The sequence below is a fragment of the Conger conger genome, chromosome 13, assembly GCF_963514075.1.
Source record: "Conger conger chromosome 13, fConCon1.1, whole genome shotgun sequence".
In the NCBI taxonomy this organism is placed as follows: Eukaryota; Metazoa; Chordata; class Actinopteri; order Anguilliformes; family Congridae; genus Conger; species Conger conger.
Genome location: NC_083772.1, coordinates 19,569,418 through 19,590,262, shown reverse-complemented (window position 1 = coordinate 19,590,262; position 20,845 = coordinate 19,569,418). Strand labels below are relative to the sequence as shown.

Here is a 20,845-nt window from a genome sequence, read left to right as displayed (position 1 = left end):
CAAGGTTGCCATGGTTTCATACCACACTGCCTCGGGTGGCTAATCCCCTGAAATGTGCCAAATTACACAGCGTCACACAGCAGCCTCACCTGCGCTGATCAGCGCTGCGATCAGAGGCACACAGATACCGCCTATTACCCCCCGTCTCCCGTCAGTCTCTCCGCTCCGGGGGGTATTCCTTTATTCATTTTATTTATTTAATTGTATTTTTTTTTTTGCACGAGGGCCTCCTCCAGCGTGATGTAAACACGGCTGTGACAAACAGGCTGTCATGCCCGTGTCTGTGCGGATTCTCTACACCTCTCCAGGCGGTAATGCAGAGAGGGAGAGCGAACGAAAGCGCACAGCTCGCTGCTTTCCCCCGCTCACAGACCGTCTGCTCAGCTGAAGAGCTGAAGAGCTTCAGTTAATACTGCGCTCTGCACTGAATGAGCTGAATATTTTTACTGGAGTGTATGGCTGTGTCTGAGTCACCATTTTATGTGGAGGTACAGTAGAGTGCTTTCCATTTGTGCTGGCACTTATGGATACGGGATACGACGCCCTGTAAGTATATACTTCACCGCATATGGGAAACATGGAGGTTTAAAGTAAGAAGATACACAACACTGTAGCATATCCTTCATTTCACATAATATCTGTCTACATACACTAAAAATCAAATAATAAATCAAATAAAAATTGTACTATCCCTTTAAAGAACTCAGTTTCCCAGAATGCGGTGAAGTATATACTTACAGTGCGTCGTATCCCGTATCCATAAGTGCCAGCACAAATGGAAAGCACTCTACTGTACCTCCACATAAAATGGTGACTGAGACACAGCTATAGGACTAAGCCCCTCGAAACAAGCAACCCTCGACCTCGGAAAGAAAGGGTGAAAGCTCTGATGAAAGAAAAGAACCGCAGTCATTAAGAGGACGGCGTATTCCAAAATTAGACCGTAGAACCGAAGGCTGGCAGAGGCCTGTTCAGCTGAAGCCCCATGCAGTGAATACTATGCATGTTTAATATGTCGCGCGTGCATTATTGATATTGCTCTTATATCTGTCGTGTTGACGTAGACACCGCGGCCCGGCGTTCCTGTGGCTCTGGGTGTTTGTCCTTTGACAAGCGAAGGATCACAATCTCGCCTGAATTTCAATATTTAATGAAAAAAATGTATGAGGCATAATGGAAAATATGAAAAAGGAATCCGCGACACGCAGCGGGTCGGGATGTGGAGCACGTGAGGCGGGGATTTGCGTCCGCCCATCGCCCGTGTGCCCTGCGCTTAGCGCCGGGCGTGTACGGACCGTGTCCGCCCTGGCTGCCATGCCGATACCGTCTGAGGGGTTTGGAGGGCAACGTAGACCAAATCTGTCTTCGCTTCAGAAAAGCGAGGAAACAGCGATTAATTTGGCAGCGCGGGGCTTTCCGCTGATCCCTGGGGCTCGGTAAACAGAAATGCGGCTGAAATGGTCTTCTCTTCCTCCATCCCTCTCTCTTTCTCTCCTTCTCTCCCTCCCTTGCTTGTTTGTTGTTGCTCTCTGCATGCGCGAGTGTCGGGGCTGTCGGTGTCTCTCCCGCGTGTGGTGCAACCCAGCTAACACAGCCTAGCCTAGCCGTGTGCGTGTTGATGTAGCGGCACTGTTGAACCCTCCCTCATATGTGTGTCTCTTATTTCCCCCGAAGCTCACTATCTGGATAAGGTAGTGAAAGGTATGGCCTTCCTCCTCTCTCCTCTACCTCTCGGTTTCTCCCTCCAGAGGCTCGTTTGTTAAGTCTGCCAGTCCGTCTGTCTCCACATCAGCCAGCCCTCATTCGCCCTGCCATTAACACACCTCCTCCTCCTCCTTCCTCCTCCTCACCTCTCCCACAATCCAAGGACAATGAGATTAAGAGAAATCATCGCCTCTGCTGTGTGCCTTACTGTATGCTCGGGGTAGGGGTCAATTGAGTCAGTTCTGGAAATGAAGTCAAAGTCACTTGATGGTTTCAAAAACTGCATATGTAGGCAGCAGTACTTTTTCAGTTCCTGAACTGAACTTGAAATTAATTTTGTCAGTTGACTGAATCAAAAGTGGATTTGACCCCAACTCTGCTTTGGTCACAAACATTTTTTGTTTGTTATTTTTGTTTGTAAATTTGCGCTGACTCTTCATGTGCTCCCCCGGCCCCATCTCACCATCAGTGAGGGCTCCCAGCCTGGCAGGGCAGCAGTGTGGCCCCCCAAGGCATATCTATAAGGGGGTAGGGGGGTGGATAGACTGCCATGCATAATGTATGAGCGCACAGCTGGGCAGTGACGCGGTAGGTGCTGAACTAGCATCCGCTAATTAAGAGGGCTTGCGGGCAGCTTGATGCAACTGGGGGGGGGGGGGGGATTGTGGTCCTCCGTGCTTGTGGACCACCCCCCTCGACGGGAGCTGCCATCCCCCGTCCTGACACGGCGGAGGGAGAGGGATTTTCATTGTTTTTATTCTTTTAGTAAGTGTCCTGAGCTGGCTCATCAGTAGGCTCTGCCACACGGTTAGCAGTGGATTCTTTGCTGCGGTTGTGGGGGAAAAGAAACCTGGCTATTAGCAGTACTGGAACTTTAAACAGAGGGACAAGGGTACTGCTCCCGGTTTGTGGGTCTGAACTTTTTAACACACGAGCGTGTTGGCATGGCAAGCCAAACTCCAGTCCTGGAGGGTTGCAGTGTCTGCTGGTTTTTGAGCTGTCCTCTGCACCTGTGGTTCATTCAAGTCATTGGTTGGCTAAATAATCCCCACACCGTGTTCGCAGGGCCTTAATTCGCAGCTGATGGAAAGGACACCACAAGAACCCGCAAACACTGCGGCCCCCTGGGAATGTCTGAAATTCAGGTTGACACCCCTGGTGTACAGCAACGCGTCCCCTCAGAGGTCACGTTTTTTTCTCGTTTTGAGGAGTAGCAGGTTAACCGCCGCACACAGCGGTTATGAGCCTCCCTGTACCGCCACTGCTGACAGAACCGGGGCAGAGAGAGAGTTCCCCGACCCCACCTCCTCGCTAATGTTAAACCTCGTCTCAGGGGTGGGGAGGGGGGGACTCTGGATTTCCGCCTTTCTTCTCCGTTTGCACAGAGGGGAAGATTGGATCGCGGGGTAACGGATAACTGGAGAGAGAGAGAGGGAAGGAGGGTGGAGGTGGGATGAAAAACAACCCATCGTTATCTCTGTCCTTGGGAAGAGTCGCGTTGCGTTTTCTCTCTCCGGTGGTCACCTGACTTTAGCGCCTCTGGTCAGAGCTGGCAGCAGGGCCCCCATGAGCTTTAGGCCTGCTATGGGGGGTTTAGTTAGGCTTTAGGCCTGCTATGGGGTGTTCAGTCAGGCTTTAGGCCTGCTATGGGGGTTTAGTCAGGCTTTAGGCCTGGTATGGGGGGTTCAGTCAGGCTTTTAGTGGGGTTCAGTCAGGCTTTAGGCCTGCTATGGGGGCTTTAGTCAGTCTTTAGTGGGGTTTAGTTAGGCTTTAGGCCTGGTATGGGGGGTTTAGTCAGGCTTTAGGCCTGGTATGGGGGGTTTAGTCAGGCTTTAGTGGGGTTTAGTCAGGCTTTAGGTCTGGAATGGGGGGTTCAGTCAGGCTTTTGGCCTGGTATGGGGGGTTTAGTCAGGCTTTAGTGGGGTTTAGTTAGGCTTTAGGCCTGGTATGGGGGGTTTAGTCAGGCTTCAGTGGGGTTTAGTCAGGCTTTAGGTCTGGAATGGGGGGGTTCAGTCAGGCTTTTGGCCTGGTATGGGGGGTTTACTCAGCCTTTAGGCCTGGTATGGGTTGCATTTTTATTTTTCATTTTGTTTGTTTTTAGATATTTTAGATATACAAATGCCGGTTGACGACGTGCTGCTTATCCATTTCTCATGATTCATTCTGTAATGCGCCTCTCTGTCAAAACAGTGCAGATTGCTGTGATCAGATGTTATTCATGTCTGTTTTTGATATCTTTGGGATAGAAAATATTCAGGGTACCTTTGTAATGTCTTACGGAGCCTGGAAAATACTTTGCTAAATCATTACTACTGCTAATATTACTGCTGCTGCATCCACTACTGCTAATATTACTGCTACTACTCCTACTACTACTACTACTACTACTACTACAATTACTACAATGAATAATAAAAACAATAATGATGATGATTAATATGTCAGTGATATTCTTCTTTTAGTTAATTTATCTTATTTTGACTTTGGTTTAGCCACCCAGCTAGACACCTATGATGTGTTACGGATACTGCTGACACTAATTTATCGTCCAGTTCTCTGCATAGACTTCAATTCTGTCTGCAGAGAAGAGGTCTGCTGCTTTGGCAAACCATGTAATCCTCGTACTTTGCGGATTTTCAGAATGAGAAAAAGTGTTGCATTACGACACCAAAAAGGGTTTTTATCTCTCAGTGAGCTGAGAGAACAGTGTGCTTTACTAATGAGGGTATACTGATGCGATAAATCCCTCTCTGATTGATTCTGTTTCAGTAGGGAACAGCGGCAGGGACGATTCACAAACCCACGTATCAAATTCAGCCACTTCCTCCGCTTCCTACTTCCTCCACCAGCTTGCTGTTGAAATCTTTAGATAGTATAGTATCTTTCGTATCAGACCCAACTACAGATGCAAACAGCCATCATTTCCTCTAGCTGCTACCAACATCTTGATCTCTTACCGGCATTATGTTGTCTGTGTTTTGGGCTAGCACTCTTATTTGTTTGTTGATTTAGTAAATCATCGGCCATTGTAACCTTGTTTTTCTTTTTTTGCGTCTCTGCGGGTGCAGAGGGCTGCCCCAGCCTGTGCAGCGGTAATGGCAGGTGCACTCTGGGTAACAGTGGCTGGTACTGCGTGTGTCAGCTGGGCTGGAGGGGCAGTGGGTGCGACACGTCGATGGAGACGGCCTGCAGTGACGGCAAGGACAACGACGCAGGTGAGGTCCGCCAGGACGCCAACGCACAACCACGAGCCCAACCCTGATCCTGGAGATCTACCTGTACTGCAGGATTTCACTCCAACCCTGATCCTGGAGATCTACCTGTACTGCAGGATTTCACTCCAACCCTGATCCTGGAGATCTACCTGTACTGCAGGATTTCACTCCAACCCTGATCCTGGAGATCTACCTGTACTGCAGGATTTCACTCCAACCCTGACTGAGCACACCTCATTCAACAGCTAGAGCAGGGCTGCCCAACCCTGTTCCTGGAGATCTGCCATCCTGTAGGTTTTCACTCCAAACCTAACAAAGAGCACCTCGTTCAATAGCTAGAGCAGGGCTGCCCAACCCTGATCCTGGAGATCTATCATCCTGTAGGGTGCTTCGTGCCCTTTTTAATGTCTTGCCTCATCGAGGACAGACATAGGGAGCAGAAAGTGTTTTTATTTGCTTATTTGACATTTTCTTGAGAAATCTACAGATTACCTAAAATACAGGTCTAGAGCTGTGTGACAATTTGCAGGCCTAGCTTGTGAAAAGCATGTTGGGTGCCCGTTCTGAACAGAGCTGTCTGGCTGGTTTTCAACACCTCCTGAGTGCTGGTCACAAATCGTACCTGCCGGCTGCACCAAACATGATGCCACTGACACATTTTTATTTTCTTTTTTTAAATCGGGGAAAAGAAATCCCTGCATTATGCACTGGCACATTTTTATTTATAGAAATATCGGCCCTGTTTATCACCCAGAACTGTAGAGAGAGCCAGACCAACAGGAGCTCAGATTTACACTTACAGAGGGATTGACTAAATCATGACGGGGCGGATATTTTTAACTTCCATCTGACCAGATATGATGTGGAGAGCAGGGTCGGGTGACCCAGTTCAGACGGGGAAGTGCACTCTCCACAGCTGTTAGTGTTTGAGCAGTTTTAGCTGGATTTGTCAAGGCGGGCGAAGCCATTGAAAGCCAGAGCCGGTAACGGCTGTTATTCTCCCGGGGAGAAGGCTGTTTACAATGCTTAAAAGTTAAAATAGTTTTGCCTTTTATCCCTAAATGAGCCGTAACTGGTGCCGCGGTTGTTCCGGTGGGAGGTGCACTCAGATGTAGCCCTGCCTCATATGAATTGGAAAACAAGATAAATAATTTCGCGAGTTTACAGGGGGGCAAGTGGTACGACAAGGAAACCGAGAGAGAGAGAGGGAGGCGGAGGGGGAGAGGGAGAGCTCTTGGTGCAAAATGTGCACTGTTTTTGAAAATATTTACGAATATCTAAGCTGTACGTAAGGCAGCTGTTGAGTTTTGCCTGAGGGGCAGTTGGTGAGTTTTGCCATGAGTGGCAATTAGTGAGTTTTGCCTCAGGGGCAGTTTGTGGGTTTTACGTGAAGGGCAGTTGGTGAGTCTTGCCATGAGTGGCAGTTAGTGAGTTTTGCCTGAGGGGCAGTTTGTGGGTTTTACCTGAGGGGCAGTTGGGGAGTTTTGCCATGAGAGGCAGTTTGTAAGGTTCACCTGAGGGGGAATTGGTGAGTTGTACCTGAGGGGCAGTTGGTGAGTTGTACCTGAGGGGCAGTTGGTGAGTTGTACCAGAGTGGCAGTTTGTGGGTTTTACCTGAGGGGCAGTTGGTGAGTTGTACCTGAGGGGCAGTTGGTGAGTTGTACCTGAGGGGCAGTTGGTGAGTTGTACCTGAGGGGCAGTTGGTGAGTTGTACCTGAGGGGCAGTTGGTGAGTTGTACCTGAAGGGCAGTTGCTGAGTTGTACCTGAGGGGCAGTTGGTGAGTTGTACCTGAGGGGCAGTTGGTGAGTTGTACCTGAGGGGCAGTTGGTGAGTTGTACCTGAGGGGCAGTTGGTGAGTTGTACCTGCGGGGCAGTTGGTGAGTTGTACCTGCGGGGCAGTTGGTGAGTCGTACCTGAGGGGCAGTTGGTAAGTAGTACCTGAGGGGCAGTTGGTGAGTAGTACCTGAGGGGCAGTTGGTGAGTAGTACCTGAGGGGCAGTTGGTGAGTGTTACCTGCGGGGCAGTTGGTGAGTGTTACCTGCGGGGCAGTTGGTGAGTGTTACCTGTGGGGCAGTTGGTGAGTAGTACCTGAGGGGCAGTTGGTGAGTGTTACCTGCGGGGCAGTTGGTGAGCGTCACCCCTGTGTTCCCCCTGCAGACGGGCTTGTGGACTGTATGGACCCAGACTGCTGTCTCCAGGCGTCCTGTCACGTGACCTCGCTGTGCGCCGGCTCCCCGGACCCCCTGGACATCATCCAGGAGACGCAGACGCCCTCGACGCACAGCAACCTGCAGAGCTTCTACGACCGCGTGCGCTTCCTGGTGGGCAAGGACAGCACGCACATCATCCCCGGAGCCAACCCCTTCCTGGGCAGGTGGGTTTCGCCGGGCCACGTTCAGTCAGGAGGTCACTGGCAGTCAGAGGGTTGACGGTTCAATTCCCTGCCCTGGGAGTGTCCCTGAGCAAGACACCCGATTGCTGCCTGCCCTGTGTGACAGCCTTTCACCGTGTGTGTGCCTGTGTGTGTGTGTGTGTGTGTGTGTGTGTGTGTGAGAATGGGTGAATGAGAGACTTTCATTTTAAAGTGATTCGTATAAAAGCACAATGTAAACACTGTCTATTTACCATTTACCAGTCTGGTGAAAACTGCGTCGAGTCAACCATATTCAGGAAATTAATTCAAATGCAATTTATTAAACTTAACAGTCACCCGTTGAACATTATGGGCATTTTCAAATTGAATTGATTTTCAAACTAATCTCTTAAATTGGCTGAAGTGAAGTGGAATTGGTCTTCCAGCTTGGCTAGCTGTTGCAAAAACACTGAATTCTCTCATAGTCTCATATAGCCTAAACACTGGATTCTTCATATAGGCTAAACACTGGATTCCCTCATAGTGTTCATATAGCCTAAACACTGGATTCCCTCATAGTCTCATATAGCCTAAACACTGGATTCCCTCATAGTGTTCATATAGCCTACACACTGGATTCCCTCATAGTCTCATATAGCCTAAACACTGGATTCCCTCATAGTCTTCATATAGCCTAAACACTGGATTCCCTCATAGTCTCATATAGCCTAAACACTGGATTCCCTCATAGTGTTCATATAGCCTAAACACTGGATTCCCTCGTAGTCTCATATAGCCTAAACACTGGATTCCCTCATAGTCTCATATAGCCTAAACACTGGATTCCCTCATAGTGGTCATATAGCCTAAACACTGGATTCCCTCATAGTCTCATATAGCCTAAACACTGGATTCCCTCATAGTGTTCATATAGCCTAAACACTGGATTCCCTCATAGTCTTCATATAGCCTAAACACTGGATTCCCTCATAGTCTCATAGCCTTAAACACTTAATTTCATTATGTCCTTGTGTTAGGCTACCCTTAAACACTTGATTCCCTTATTGGTAAATTATAAATAGCCTGCATTTATATAGCACCTTAATCCAAAGTGCTGTACACTTGATGCTTCTCATTCACCCAATCACACACACTCTTAAACACTTCCCTCATTGGCTTGATACTGGCAGTCCTTATATTAATTTGCTTATAGCTGTCATATAGGCTGTTATTTACAAACATTGTGAACTGCTGTTTGCTGGATGGTTTTTGTTTTTTGCACCATTCTCTGGAAACTCTAGAGCCTGCTGTGTGTGAAAATCCAAGGAGATCAGCAGTTTCTGAGATACTCAAACCACCCCGTCTGGGTCAAAGTCACTTAGATCACACTACTTCCCCATTCTGACATTTGATCTGAAAAACAGCTGAACCTTTTGACCACGGTTGCATGCTTTTATGCATCGACTTGCTGCCACATGATTGGCAGAATAAATAACATTGCATTGACGAGCTGGTACACAGGTCTGCTCAAGAAAGTGGTCACTGAGTGTATATTCAGCAATAACGCTACATTTAAAGTCTCTCTACTGTAGAGGAAAGTGGAGGTGCACAGCCTACCTAAAGGGCAAGAGTGGCTGCTCTGAAAACCAGTGTGCTGTTTACTTCAGTTATATTTCAAAAACGAGTCAAAGCTCAACTCTTATCTGAACATTTCTGGAATAAGTAGGTAAGTCGGAAAAAAAAAAGTTTTTAAGTGAGTTTTTGTACTGTCGATGTGTTCTGGCATTCAGGAACTGGTTCTGACAAGGCTTATCTATGGCACAAAGGCCAAACGTGCCCGACCCATATCCAGACGCTGTGTGAAGACTGGTGTCATTCTCTGTAAACAGGAGTGTCAGCTGTCACTGCAACGCTGGGAACTGGGGTTCGGCAGATGGAGGGAATACACAGCAATACAGGGAGGGTGGGGGAAATAGTTTGGTGTGTACGTATACATACTAAATAAATAAAACCAAATCATATTAGTTTGATGGTTTGGGCACTGCCTGGCAGGCAGAGAGCAGTGCCTTGGGCTGGGAATCAGAGAGGCTGTCTTCTTATTTTTGTTATATTCCCACGTCAGATCCCAGCCTCTCCCACTCTGAGCTTTTCTGCATCTTTAATGGCCCCTCACGTTCCCCAGCACCATGTTTACACCTTTACTCTCTCAATCTTTACCCACTCCCTCCCCAAACACGCACACACACACGCACACACACTCCCTCCCCAAACACGCACACACACACACACACACTCCCTCCCCAAACACGCACACACACACGCACACACACTCCCTCCCCAAACACGCACACACACACGCACACACACTCCCTCCCCAAACACGCACACACACACACACACCCACTCCCTCCCCAAACACGCACACACACACACACACACACACACACACCCACTCCCTCCCCAAACACGCACACACACACACACACACACACCCACTCCCTCCCCAAACACGCACACACACACACACACACACACACTCCCTCCCCAAACACACACACACACGCAGACACATACTCCCTCCCCAAACACGCACACATCCACACACACACACTCCCTCCCCAAACACACACACACACGCACACACACACACATACTTGCTCTCACATACACACACACAAACACATACGCACACACACATACCCACTCCCTCCCCAAACACGCACACACACGCACACACACACACATACTTGCTCTCACATACACACACCCACACACACACTTGCTCTCACATACACACACACAAACACATACGCACACACACACACCCACTCCCTCCCCAAACACGCACACACACGCACGCACACACACACACACACACACACACACATTCACTCCCTCCCCAAACACGCACACACACGCACACACACACACACACACACGCACATACTTGCTCTCACATTCACACACCCACACACACACACTTGCTCTCACATACACACACACAAACACATACACACACACAAACACTCTTGCTCTCACATACACACACAAACAAACACTTGCTCTCACATACACACACCCACACACACACACACAGAAATACACTTGCTCTCAAACACACAAACACACACACACACACAAACACATACTTGCTCTCATATACACACACACACACACACACACACACAGATAAAAAATAAAAGAAGATACCGCAGACTTCTGATTCTGTTCAGAAACGTAGTAGGAAAAGAAAACACAGGAATAATGATTTGGAGCAACCTAAATCAAAAAGAGGAGTTTTGATCATTCTGCGAGAGACGCCATTACATGTCGAAGTCTCTGCGCGGTGTTTGTTTTTTCTCCCCGAAGGCTGAAAAATACGATGCCAGGGAAGTGGGCTCCATTGAGCTCTATTTTTAGCGCAGTGTAGCTGATGCTCTGTCCATCCTCTGAGTGCCCTGTGGCCAGCGGATACCCTTCTCTGCTGTATTTTGTCACACATCACAGTGCTACGGCCAGGGTCTGCGTGTCATTAGGTAGAGAGCACTTCCTTTATGTGTGCGTGTGTTTGTGCCTCATGTCATGTAGCGTTAAATCCTGTCAGGGCATTTTATCTCTCTCTCTCACTCACTCTCACTTTCTCCCTCTCACACACACACAAACACACAGCTCAGCTCAACAGACTTGAGTCAGATCTTTCTCATATACACTCTCTCTCTCGAACCCACACATATACATTTTCTCTGTTCTGTGCATGTCTGCAGTGTGTTGGTTGGCTTTGCTTATATTCCACATTATAAGCATACGTTTAAGAGTCAGGCTGTTGCACGTACAGTCATGTTGGGATGTTTCATAGTTGAGAATTTGGGATGCGTGATGAACAGGGATGCTGTTTTAGCTGGGGAGACCACGGGAGCATGTTTATGTATATGTGTGTTTCTCTGAGAGTGGGTGTGAAAGAGTGAAAGTGTGTGTGTGTGTGTGTGTGTGTGTGTGTATATGTGAGCGTATTTAGGTGTGTGTGTGTGTGTGTGTGTGTCTGGCTGGCTGTGTGTGTGTGCATATTTAAGTATATGTGTGTGTATTACAGTGTGTGTGTGTGTGTGTGCTTAGGAGAGAGAGAGAGTGTGTGTTTCTGTCTGGGTGTGTGTGTGTGTGCATATTTAAGTGTGTGTATTACAGTGTGTGTGTGTGCTTAGGAGAGAGAGAGTGTGTGTGTGTGTGTGTTTAGGAGAGAGAGAGTGTGTCTGTGTGTGTGTGTGTGTGGAGGAAACAGCCCACTCTCTCATAATAAAATGCATCATAAATAAATGAAGGAGGAGAAGGCGGGGCCAGGCTGGGGAGTATGCTGACCTCAGCTCACCTGAAAATCATCCCTCATTTACGGCTGTGTATCCCACAAACCCACACAGGCCATTATGATCAGGGGCCTGGAACACACAGACCCCCTCCCCCTGATCTACGCCCTCACCCCGCTCCCCGTCCCTCACCTAATCTACCCCCTCAGCCCCCTCCCCCTCCCTCACCCAACCTGCCCCCTGACTCCCCCTCCCCCACCTGGTCTGGCCCCTATTGATTGGCTAACCACTTACTCTTGCTGCTGTGCTGTTCAAGTGATGTCACTGATGTCTTTTACCACAAGAAGCAGGCCAATGACATGGCCTACACTGCCAATCGATGAGGCACACAAGCCTGGTCACATGACCGCTCAATGCCCAATCAGACATGACTCACTCAGAGTCAGAGTTGAATTGACACTGCTAGCGGTTAAACTGACGCTGTGAGAGTCGATTTCGCCCTGGCCGTTTTGTGATGTAACAGGCGCGGAGGCTGTTAAACGCGGAGGTAGTCTTAATCCGCCCGATGGAGCTCTGCGATACAGGCTCGTTTCAGATCTCTGTGACCCGTTTGGCAGCGGGCTTTTAAGCCATCCGCAATCAAGCCTGTGTTCGCTTGTCTTCAAAACGAGCTTTTTCATTATTCTTTAGTTTACTCCGTTAACGCTGAGTGAAGTGTGAGAGTGCATAAAATGTCTTCGGCTTCAAACGCCACTCGTGTTGAGTAGCCTGTTTACCGGCGCTGAGCGCGCGTGCTAATTTCGTAATGCCGGTTTCCTTCACCTGGAGTGGCTGAGGTTCGACTGACATTTCATTTGATTCCATTTTCCTGCCCCTGTAATTACATAGAAAAGACTTTACAAAGAGATGCCAGGGCCGCAGTCACATTCACTGCACTCAGCAGTAATAGTGTAGTAGTAGTGTTTGTTAGGTCTTCACTGGCCCAGTTGCACTGTTGTATTTGTAGTTTTCAGTTGCATTGTTGTATTTGTAGTTTTCAGTTGCATTGTTGTTTTTGTAGTTTTGAGTGGCGGGGCTTGTCACAGTGCATATCCGTACCGGCTGTGTGCTGTGGGAGGTGAACAGGTTCATTTGGATGCTGTTGTGCGGGATATAGGCCACCTGTTGAGATGTGCTGTAACGTTGCGCTGGCGCGGTGTCAGTATAATTTATAAAGCCGCGGTGCCATCTTTTCTCTTTCTCTTCTTTTGTCTGAGCAGGCAGGGAGGCAGGCAGGTAAACACAGCATTCTCAGTCACTGTGTGTGTGTGTGTTTGTGTGGATTTGGGCTGTGTTTGTGCGCGTGTCCCTCTGTAATCTCACCCGATGCGGAACCTCTGGAGCGCAGTCTTCTCGGCTCCTAGCCTGGGCTCTGGCTGTGTTTGATGTCAATATTTAAATCATTCCTCTTCATGCCAGTGAATCCGCTTCCTCTGCGGCTACATAGGGCAGGGAAAGAGAGTTCCAGTGTGTCTGTGCTCCAGGTACACACTCACACACACACACACACACATCGCACACATTCACTTACACTGCGCACACACACATCGCACGCACACCCACACAAACCGCATGCATGCACTTACACACCCCACACATCCACGCAAGCACAAATACAGAGTACACACGCGGCGCACACACACAGGGCACTCACACGTGGCGCACACACACAGAGCACACACAAAGCGCTCACCCACACGCACACACACACCACACATACAGAGCACTCACGCCCACACACACATACAGAGCACTCACGCACACACACACAGTTCACCTTTCAAACAGGAATTTCTAAATTAAACTGGCAGCATGAATAATTAAATGCAACAAAAGGCGAGGCAGCGTGTGTGTGCTCCTGGGGTAATGCACAGTAAATATAACAGAGATGGATCTTCACATCACCGCCATGGATGTGCGCTCCGTCTCTGTGCCATTTTTACACAGTAAAATGGCTTCCTGAAGGGAGGGAAATGGGACTAAATTAGCATTAAGCACACTTCCCAGGGACTGCTGTACTGCAGGTGAACGATCTTGCCTCCAGTAAGGGCACTGTGACATCACAGAGGGCACCTGCTTACAAGACCGGTGTTAATTGGCTCCCGGGCGGGGAGACGGCGAATGAGCAGGGGGGCACATCCAGCAAATGGCGCGCTTTGTTTCTGGAACACACACAAAAAAAAGGCCAATTGATGTTGCAGACAATGGATCTGGCAATCACTGCAGTTCAGGCTTAATGGAGGAGGTGAACACCTCCGCATTATCTGCGCTCTCAGAGCTGAGAGGCTGAGGCTCCGGCCACTCCACAGCGTGCATAGCAATGAACTACCTTTATTACTGAGAGCAGCCAATGTCCTGTGACCCAAAACGGTTAGATACTCCGCTTTATGCAGTCCAGTGTACGTTAAATCCGTATTTGTGTATTATGATTAGACGATAATATAACATGGAGGTCTGTTTCTCATCCTGATAGAGTCTGTACTGTATCGTGTTTAGTAGAAGCTGAAAGGAAACGGAAAAGCTAAATCCACCGCAGTCATCACACCAGCCTCCCGCCCTGATATCCTTACTGTAATTATGAATTATCCTCTGTTTACGGTGTCTTTGGGAGCTGCGGTCTCTTCCTGTTGTGCCGGTAGATATATTTCCGATGTGCTGGACCACCCCCTGGCTCTGTCTCACCCCGACGCGCGGTTCTGAAGGTCCTTGTGAATCTGGGCAAACATTTGCATCCTGGAAAGTCGTAGAAAGGTTATGGAACGTTGTCAAGTATCCCCCTGTCCTTGAAAAGTTGAGATGAATTAGCCAAATTGTAAAGTGTTGCTGTAAAAGTTGTGAAAGTTTAGTTGCTGTAAAAGTGTTTTACAGAAACTAAAATGTGTCCATCCTCTCTCAGTTATTTGAGGCTACTGACCGTCACCTGTCCTATGATATGAATGGTGTAATAGCATGGCCGTTCTTTAGAAAGTTATCCCACTTTAGTAAAGATGTTGGTAATTGGAGAGTGACCTCCTTTTTAGACAGAATAGACACAAAATCATTCCAGAGCGATATCCGCTAACCAATCACAGTGGCCCTTGAGCACACAGTTGCCCTAACCCTGTTGAAACCCCTGCATTCATCCTCAGAAATGCGCTTGCAATGCCCTGGGAATAATCGTAAATGTGATTTGAGTGTAAACGTTTGGGTGGATGTGTTATGCCCGTCCACCAGTAGGGGGTGCTGCTGTCATTACGGGACCTCTGAGCGGATGTGTGTGTCTCTCTCCTCAGCCACGCCTGCGTGATCCGGGGACAGGTCGTGACCTCCGACAGGACCCCCCTGGTGGGCGTGAACATCAGCTTCATCAACAGACCCGCCTTCGGCTACACCATCACCCGGCAGGACGGCAGGTAAGATGGCCGCCCGGGTCAGCGCTGGCCCAGGTGCATGCTGGGAATACAAAGCTTCACTCCCTTACATTGTGTTTCTGTTGTCCCTGTACACCCCCAACCCCAAACACACCATTTTAAAACCCACACCCTCTCCATTTTAACCCCCCCCAGCCCCAAACACACGCCTTATTGGCAGCCCCACCCCAGTTTTTGTTTTTAATTGTGTGTAATTAAGATGAATCCAGTCCTCACTTAAAGTGACAAATTATCTGTCCTGACAACAGGAGCCTATACACAGTTCTGTATACCATCCCCCAAACTGACCATACTGTAAAGGTGGCCTGTAGTGTAGTGCTTAAGGAACATGACTGGGACCCGCAAGGTCGGTGGTTCGATCCCCGGTGCAGCCACAATATGATCCGCACTGCCGTTGGGCCCTTGAGCAAGGCCCTTAACCTCGCATTGCTCCAGGGGAGGATTGTCTCCTGCTTAGTCTAATCAACTGTACGTCGCTCTGGATAAGAGCGTCTGCCAAATGTCACTAATGTAATGTAATGACCAGACATCAGCAAAGTGAGGACTTTGCTGATGCGACGCCAGTGTTGTATTTGATCATATGACTGTTTTTCAAGACTCATGACTGTTGAAATGCATTGTGATTTCCAGGCCTTTCTATGGGTTTTCTATAGGGCACCTTAGTCCATACTGGGTTAACACATACGCACACACACACAGTCCCACCCCTGACTAATCTACACTTTTCAAACTCCAGTTGATGCAGTACGCTTTGTTTCTCTCTGTTTTGTGTGTCTGGCTGTATTGCTGGGAGCAGTACTACAAAAGTTAGCTACAGTACCGTGAGATTTCAATTCTCACTCGAGCCATGTGTTTTCCCCCATAGCCAAGGACTAATTAGTTCACCAGGGCATTGATAATGTCCGTACTGTAAAACATTACATATTTGCCCGTTTGTACGTGACTGATCTTGACGGAGACTTGTGTCCTGCTGGTGTTTATTTTATTATGTTTTTGTTTCCAGTGGTCACATTAAAAAGTGTGAATAGCTCTTTGAACTGGGCCATAAAAGGCTTATGCCATCTCCTCCGATACTAAAAAATAAGTGCACTTTAAAGCTTGCCTGTGTCTTGGTGCGCTTGGTGCACAAATTCGATCATAAAGATTAAGTATGCTTTCATATCTGTAAGTGCTGAAAATATGTAACTTTCAGCCGGGCGGTTGGCACCATTGAGGAGTCGCTGAGGTGAAGTGCTGGCTTTTGGAAGAGAGCCTGTGTAACAGATAGGACAGGGGTGCGTGCGGGTTCAAATCCGGCTGCTAAGGCCAGCAAAATTACCTTGGGTGATGCTGGGAAATTATTAACAGCAGGTCACAGCATGTGGACCCCATATTCCATTAAAACGGAGAAAACGGAAAACATCGTGACATAATTACTTCCACAGCATGGCGTGTCCTTTCAACTATCAATTTCCTATTTCATTTAACCCTTTCAGTCCCAAGAGTGCCGTAGCTACTGTCAAATCCCATGAATGCCTTAGGTACTCTCAAGTTTGTACCTTTTCAACCAATCAAAACGAGTGCTATACTATTGTTTTGAGCCCCTATTAAAACCCTAATACAAGTTCTCAATAACATGGGACCTGGGCACGGCAGAGCTTACAGCTTACAGCGTCTCAGACAGTGATGAATAGCACGTGTGGTGGTGTGTTTGTGTGTTAATCAAAGTCCTTAAAATAATCGTTGACTGCTGCAAGACTTGTCATTCAGTCACATCACAAAACAGAGGTGCTAAGAAAAGTTGCGAGCAACAACAGCGCAAAATTGGCAATGCTGACTGCGGTGTGTGGCAGAACTCTCATTAGTACTAATTTTAAAAGTTATTTTATAATATGAATAACCGTGGGGAACGTGTGCATGGGTGTGTTCACACCAACAAGCGTTTTCCACCGGGTTGTAAAGGAAGGCTTAAGACGACCTTGGAGTAAGGAGGCTTTGATCATCGTCGTGCAGCTGAATGCGGTATTATCGCAGGTGTTTTCAGTGAGCCAGAGCCAGTCACGCACAATAAATCACAGGCGGTACGGCCGCGCGCGCCGGGCGCTAAAGCAGCTCCCCGCATGCCCAAAGCAAGGCTACAGAGCGCTCAATAACATTGATAAACGAATAGCCTCTTAATTTGTCCCATCCTGCAGTATGTTAAAGCAGTGCAGTCGCCCAGAAAGCCAGTCCAGCGCTTCTTTGTTATTGCTGTCGATGGATGACGGGTATTTTTGGAAAGCGGGAGCCATCAAAATAGATTTGGGTGAAGATCCATATTTTCGGTGCAGTCTTGTTGACTGGACCGTCGCCAATGAAGCCAAAATTACATCTGTCTTCCTCAAGTGGACTCCGGCTAGCTTCTCTCACTGTTACAAAACTACAGGCTTTATGTTTTTATTTTTATTTTTTATTTTTTGAATAATGGAAAAAAAACGGATTATTTTTTGGATTTCTGCTCCGACTACATAAATCATGTGTCAGATTACAGTGTAATATTTCCCAGCTGGGGTCTGCATTTTTAAAAGCACCTTCTGGAAGCCCTTTTACGGTTGAAGGACGGTGCTTCGTAATAACGCATAGCAGCGGTCAGAGCCGTGCTCTCGAGCTCCTCTACTCCACTCCCAAACATCGATATCGGTCAGCGCCATCTTCAAAGATAATGCAAAAGAGGAAGATCCTCCACTCCGCATTGTATCCTCTCTCATTTCCCCCATCCCACACTCTCTTTTGAAAGAGAAAGAGCTTCTGCCCTCTTTCTGCTCTCGCTCCATCACCTCCGTCTCATCCCTCTCATCCCTCTCTCATCTCCTCTCTTTCATGCCGGTTTTCTCATCCCTTCACTTGTCGTGTCTTTCCATTCAGTCTGTTCTCACTCCTCATCTCTTCCCCCTCCTCTCTTCTCTCTTCTCTCCTGTCACTCAATTTCTTAGTGCTGTTTCTCTCTTGCCCTCTTCCGCCTCTCACTCTCTTTCCCCCCTCTATCTTTCTCCATCTCTTTCGCCTGTCCCTCTCTCTCAAATTCAAATTCAGATGTGCTTTATTTGCATGACGAGTAAACTTGTACTGTAAAAGGATTGAGATACTTTAATTACAACAACAACAAACCCCCACAACCAAGAAAGGTCTCTTTCTCCCTCTCCCTCCCCTTGTCCACCTCACTCCTCTCTCTCTCTCTTTCTTCCCTCTCTCCCCCTCTATCCCTCTATCTTGCTCTTTTTGTCTTTACTCTCTCCTTCTCCTCCCGCAGTCTCTCTCTCTCTCTGTTGTGCTGTTCCCTAAGCCCCAGTATATCTGTACACACACACTTTCTCTCTCCCTCTTTCTCTCTCTCCCTCTCTCTCTGTCTCTCTTCCTCTCTTTGTCTCTCTCTCCCTCTCTATCTGTTTCTCTCTCCCTCTCTCTTCCTCCCTCTCTCTGTTTCTCTCTCTGTCTCTCTCTCCCTCTCGTTCCTCCCTCTCTCTCTTTCTCTCAGTCCTCCCTGTGAACTCACCCAGTCTGCAGCTGTTCCTCTGACACAGTATCTGTACTCCGCTTCACTGCCGTGTGAATCACAGCTGCACCTGTTCATCCACTTAGAAACAGCGGCTCTCTCTCCACTTTTTTGATGGTGTGGGTTAGTGTCCAAGGGGTTAGCTGTCAAAATGGCCTTTTCAGAAAAAACTTAGCTGGGCCAAGAGTTTGAGGAGTTTGCGCTGGAGTGTTCTCCAACTGGCTTCATGACAAGCATCTCCAGGCCTGTCTGAGCCCAATTTCCCCCAAAAAACTACTAAGGTGTAAACTTCAAAATGGATCCATTGATTTGCAGTAGTTTTTCCTTGGCACAGTTAGTCTCCTGGACTGCTGCAGAGCTGGGGGTGGGGGTTTGGTGAGGTAAGTGTGTAAATGGTCGTTTTATGACGGAACGCTTTTTGCTGTGGTAGCTTTGCATTTCCTCGTGACTTAAGGAGGCCCAGCTCCTTGGGTAACGGCACTAAAGCTTTGCCTCCCAGGAAGTAGCCTGCGCTACTGATTGATAACTCCCTTTGGCTCTGTTATTGATTGGCTGTTTCTGTCGCTTCCTGCCGAACCTGTTCATGTTTGATTTATGTGTGAGAGTGTGTTTGTGAGTGAGTGAGTGAGTGTGTGAGTGTGTGAGTGAGTGATTGAGTGTGTGAGTGATTGAGTGAGTGAGTGTGTGAGTGAGTGATTGAGTGTGTGAGTGAGTGAGTGAGTGAGTGAGTGAGTGTGTGAGTGTGTGAGTGTGTGAGTGAGTGAGTGAGTTGGTGAGTGAGTGTGTGAGTGAGTGAGTGAGTGAGTGAGTGAGTTGGTGAGTGAGTGTGTGAGTGAGTGTGTGAGTGAGTGAGTGAGTGAGTGAGTGTGTGAGTGAGTGTGTGAGTGAGTTGGTGAGTGAGTGTGTGAGTGAGTGAGTGAGTGAGTGAGTGAGTTGGTGAGTGAGTGTGTGAGTGAGTGAGTGAGTGAGTGAGTGAGTGAGTGTGTGAGTGAGTGAGTGTGTGAGTGTGTGAGTGAGCGAGTGAGTGAGTGAGTGAGTTGGTGAGTGAGTGTGTGAGTGTGTGAGTGAGTGAGTGAGTGAGTGAGTGAGTTGGTGAGTGAGTGAGTGAGTGAGTGAGTTAGGGAGTGAGTTAGTGAGTTAGTGAGTGAGTTAGTTAGTGAGTTAGTGAGTTAGTGAGTGAGTGAGTGAGTGAGTGAGTGAGTGAGTGAGTGAGTGAGTGAGTTGAAAGATGATGCGTCACGCTCCCTCCTCTCTCAGTCACGGGCGTATCCGGCCCTCTGTTCCCCGCCTCGGCCAATCAGAGCTCGCCGCACGTCTGGCTTTTTATAGCAGCGTTCCGCTCTGCTCCCATCCGTGCCGGGCCTCGGGAACGCCTGCGGAATTAGCATCCGCGGATTACTGGCCCCGCTTCTGCTGATCCTCCTTAATTCCACAGCGGAAGGGGGTCCGAAATGGAGTCTGCGGTTCTCCGTGGGGGGGGCAGATATCCGGGCGCTAATTGGCTGTTAAAAAGCGTCCCTGTGGCAGAGACAGGGAGAGGACTCACACAGGAGTCTGCAGTGAGCAGAAGAGCCCTGTCACTGGCCAGCACTCCTCCGTACCAAGGAGAGGAGTTCTGGGGCTTTTACCCTACGGGCTGTTTTATACTTGTGCGTTGTCGGCATAGTATACGTGATTTGCGTTGTGTGCAACTCTCACGGCCGGAACGTTTAGCGGCATGTTGCACACATTACATAATCCCATATCTGATAGAAATGATAGAGTATTTTTAATATTTATTGATTGATAAAGTATGCCAGTACCATCATGTCTATTAAAACTGCTGCATGTCTGCTGTTGAAATTGTACAACAGGAAGAGAACTATCTTAAGAATGGCCGTTATTCCACATCGCATCACCAGTTAACCATGGTTGCTAACTACACACTTGACATATTTCGAGATGGTTCCCGACATCTTCGCAGATGCGTTTGGCAACCGCTGAACGCGCTGCACATTAAACACAACCTGCACAGAGCTGTTTGCACGTGTGCTATAGTATAAAACGGTCGAGGAGCAGGGCGCGCTGTTTCTCCGCTGCAGGATGTGTGCGCTCCAGTTAACTGTCGTTTCTCACCCTCTCTCCTCTAAATGGCAGCTCGCTGTGCTTCACAAACACCCCCCCCCCCCCCCCCCCCTCGTGATCCCACTCCCCCTCTCCGCACCGGAATGATGGATGGCCTCAGTGAATTGAGTTTGACTGAATTTTTAAGGGTTCGGGGAGAGCTGCCAATGAAAGTCTCCACGCTTTGGTTACTTAGCGGGAACTTTTATCC

At 48.4% G+C, this 20,845-nt stretch overlaps 1 protein-coding gene across 1 annotated transcript in view; it reads left to right on the top strand.

Moving 5' to 3' along the window:
• The window catches only part of tenm4 (teneurin transmembrane protein 4), a 233,562-nt gene that overhangs the window by 149,939 nt on the left and 62,778 nt on the right, over positions 1 to 20,845 (top strand). Inside the window, exons 16-19 of the mRNA XM_061216776.1 lie at positions 1,675 to 1,701; positions 4,773 to 4,919; positions 7,078 to 7,294; positions 14,883 to 15,002. Of these exons, the coding sequence (XP_061072760.1) occupies positions 1,675 to 1,701; positions 4,773 to 4,919; positions 7,078 to 7,294; positions 14,883 to 15,002 (511 nt within the window). The remainder of the gene's footprint in view (positions 1 to 1,674; positions 1,702 to 4,772; positions 4,920 to 7,077; positions 7,295 to 14,882; positions 15,003 to 20,845) is intronic.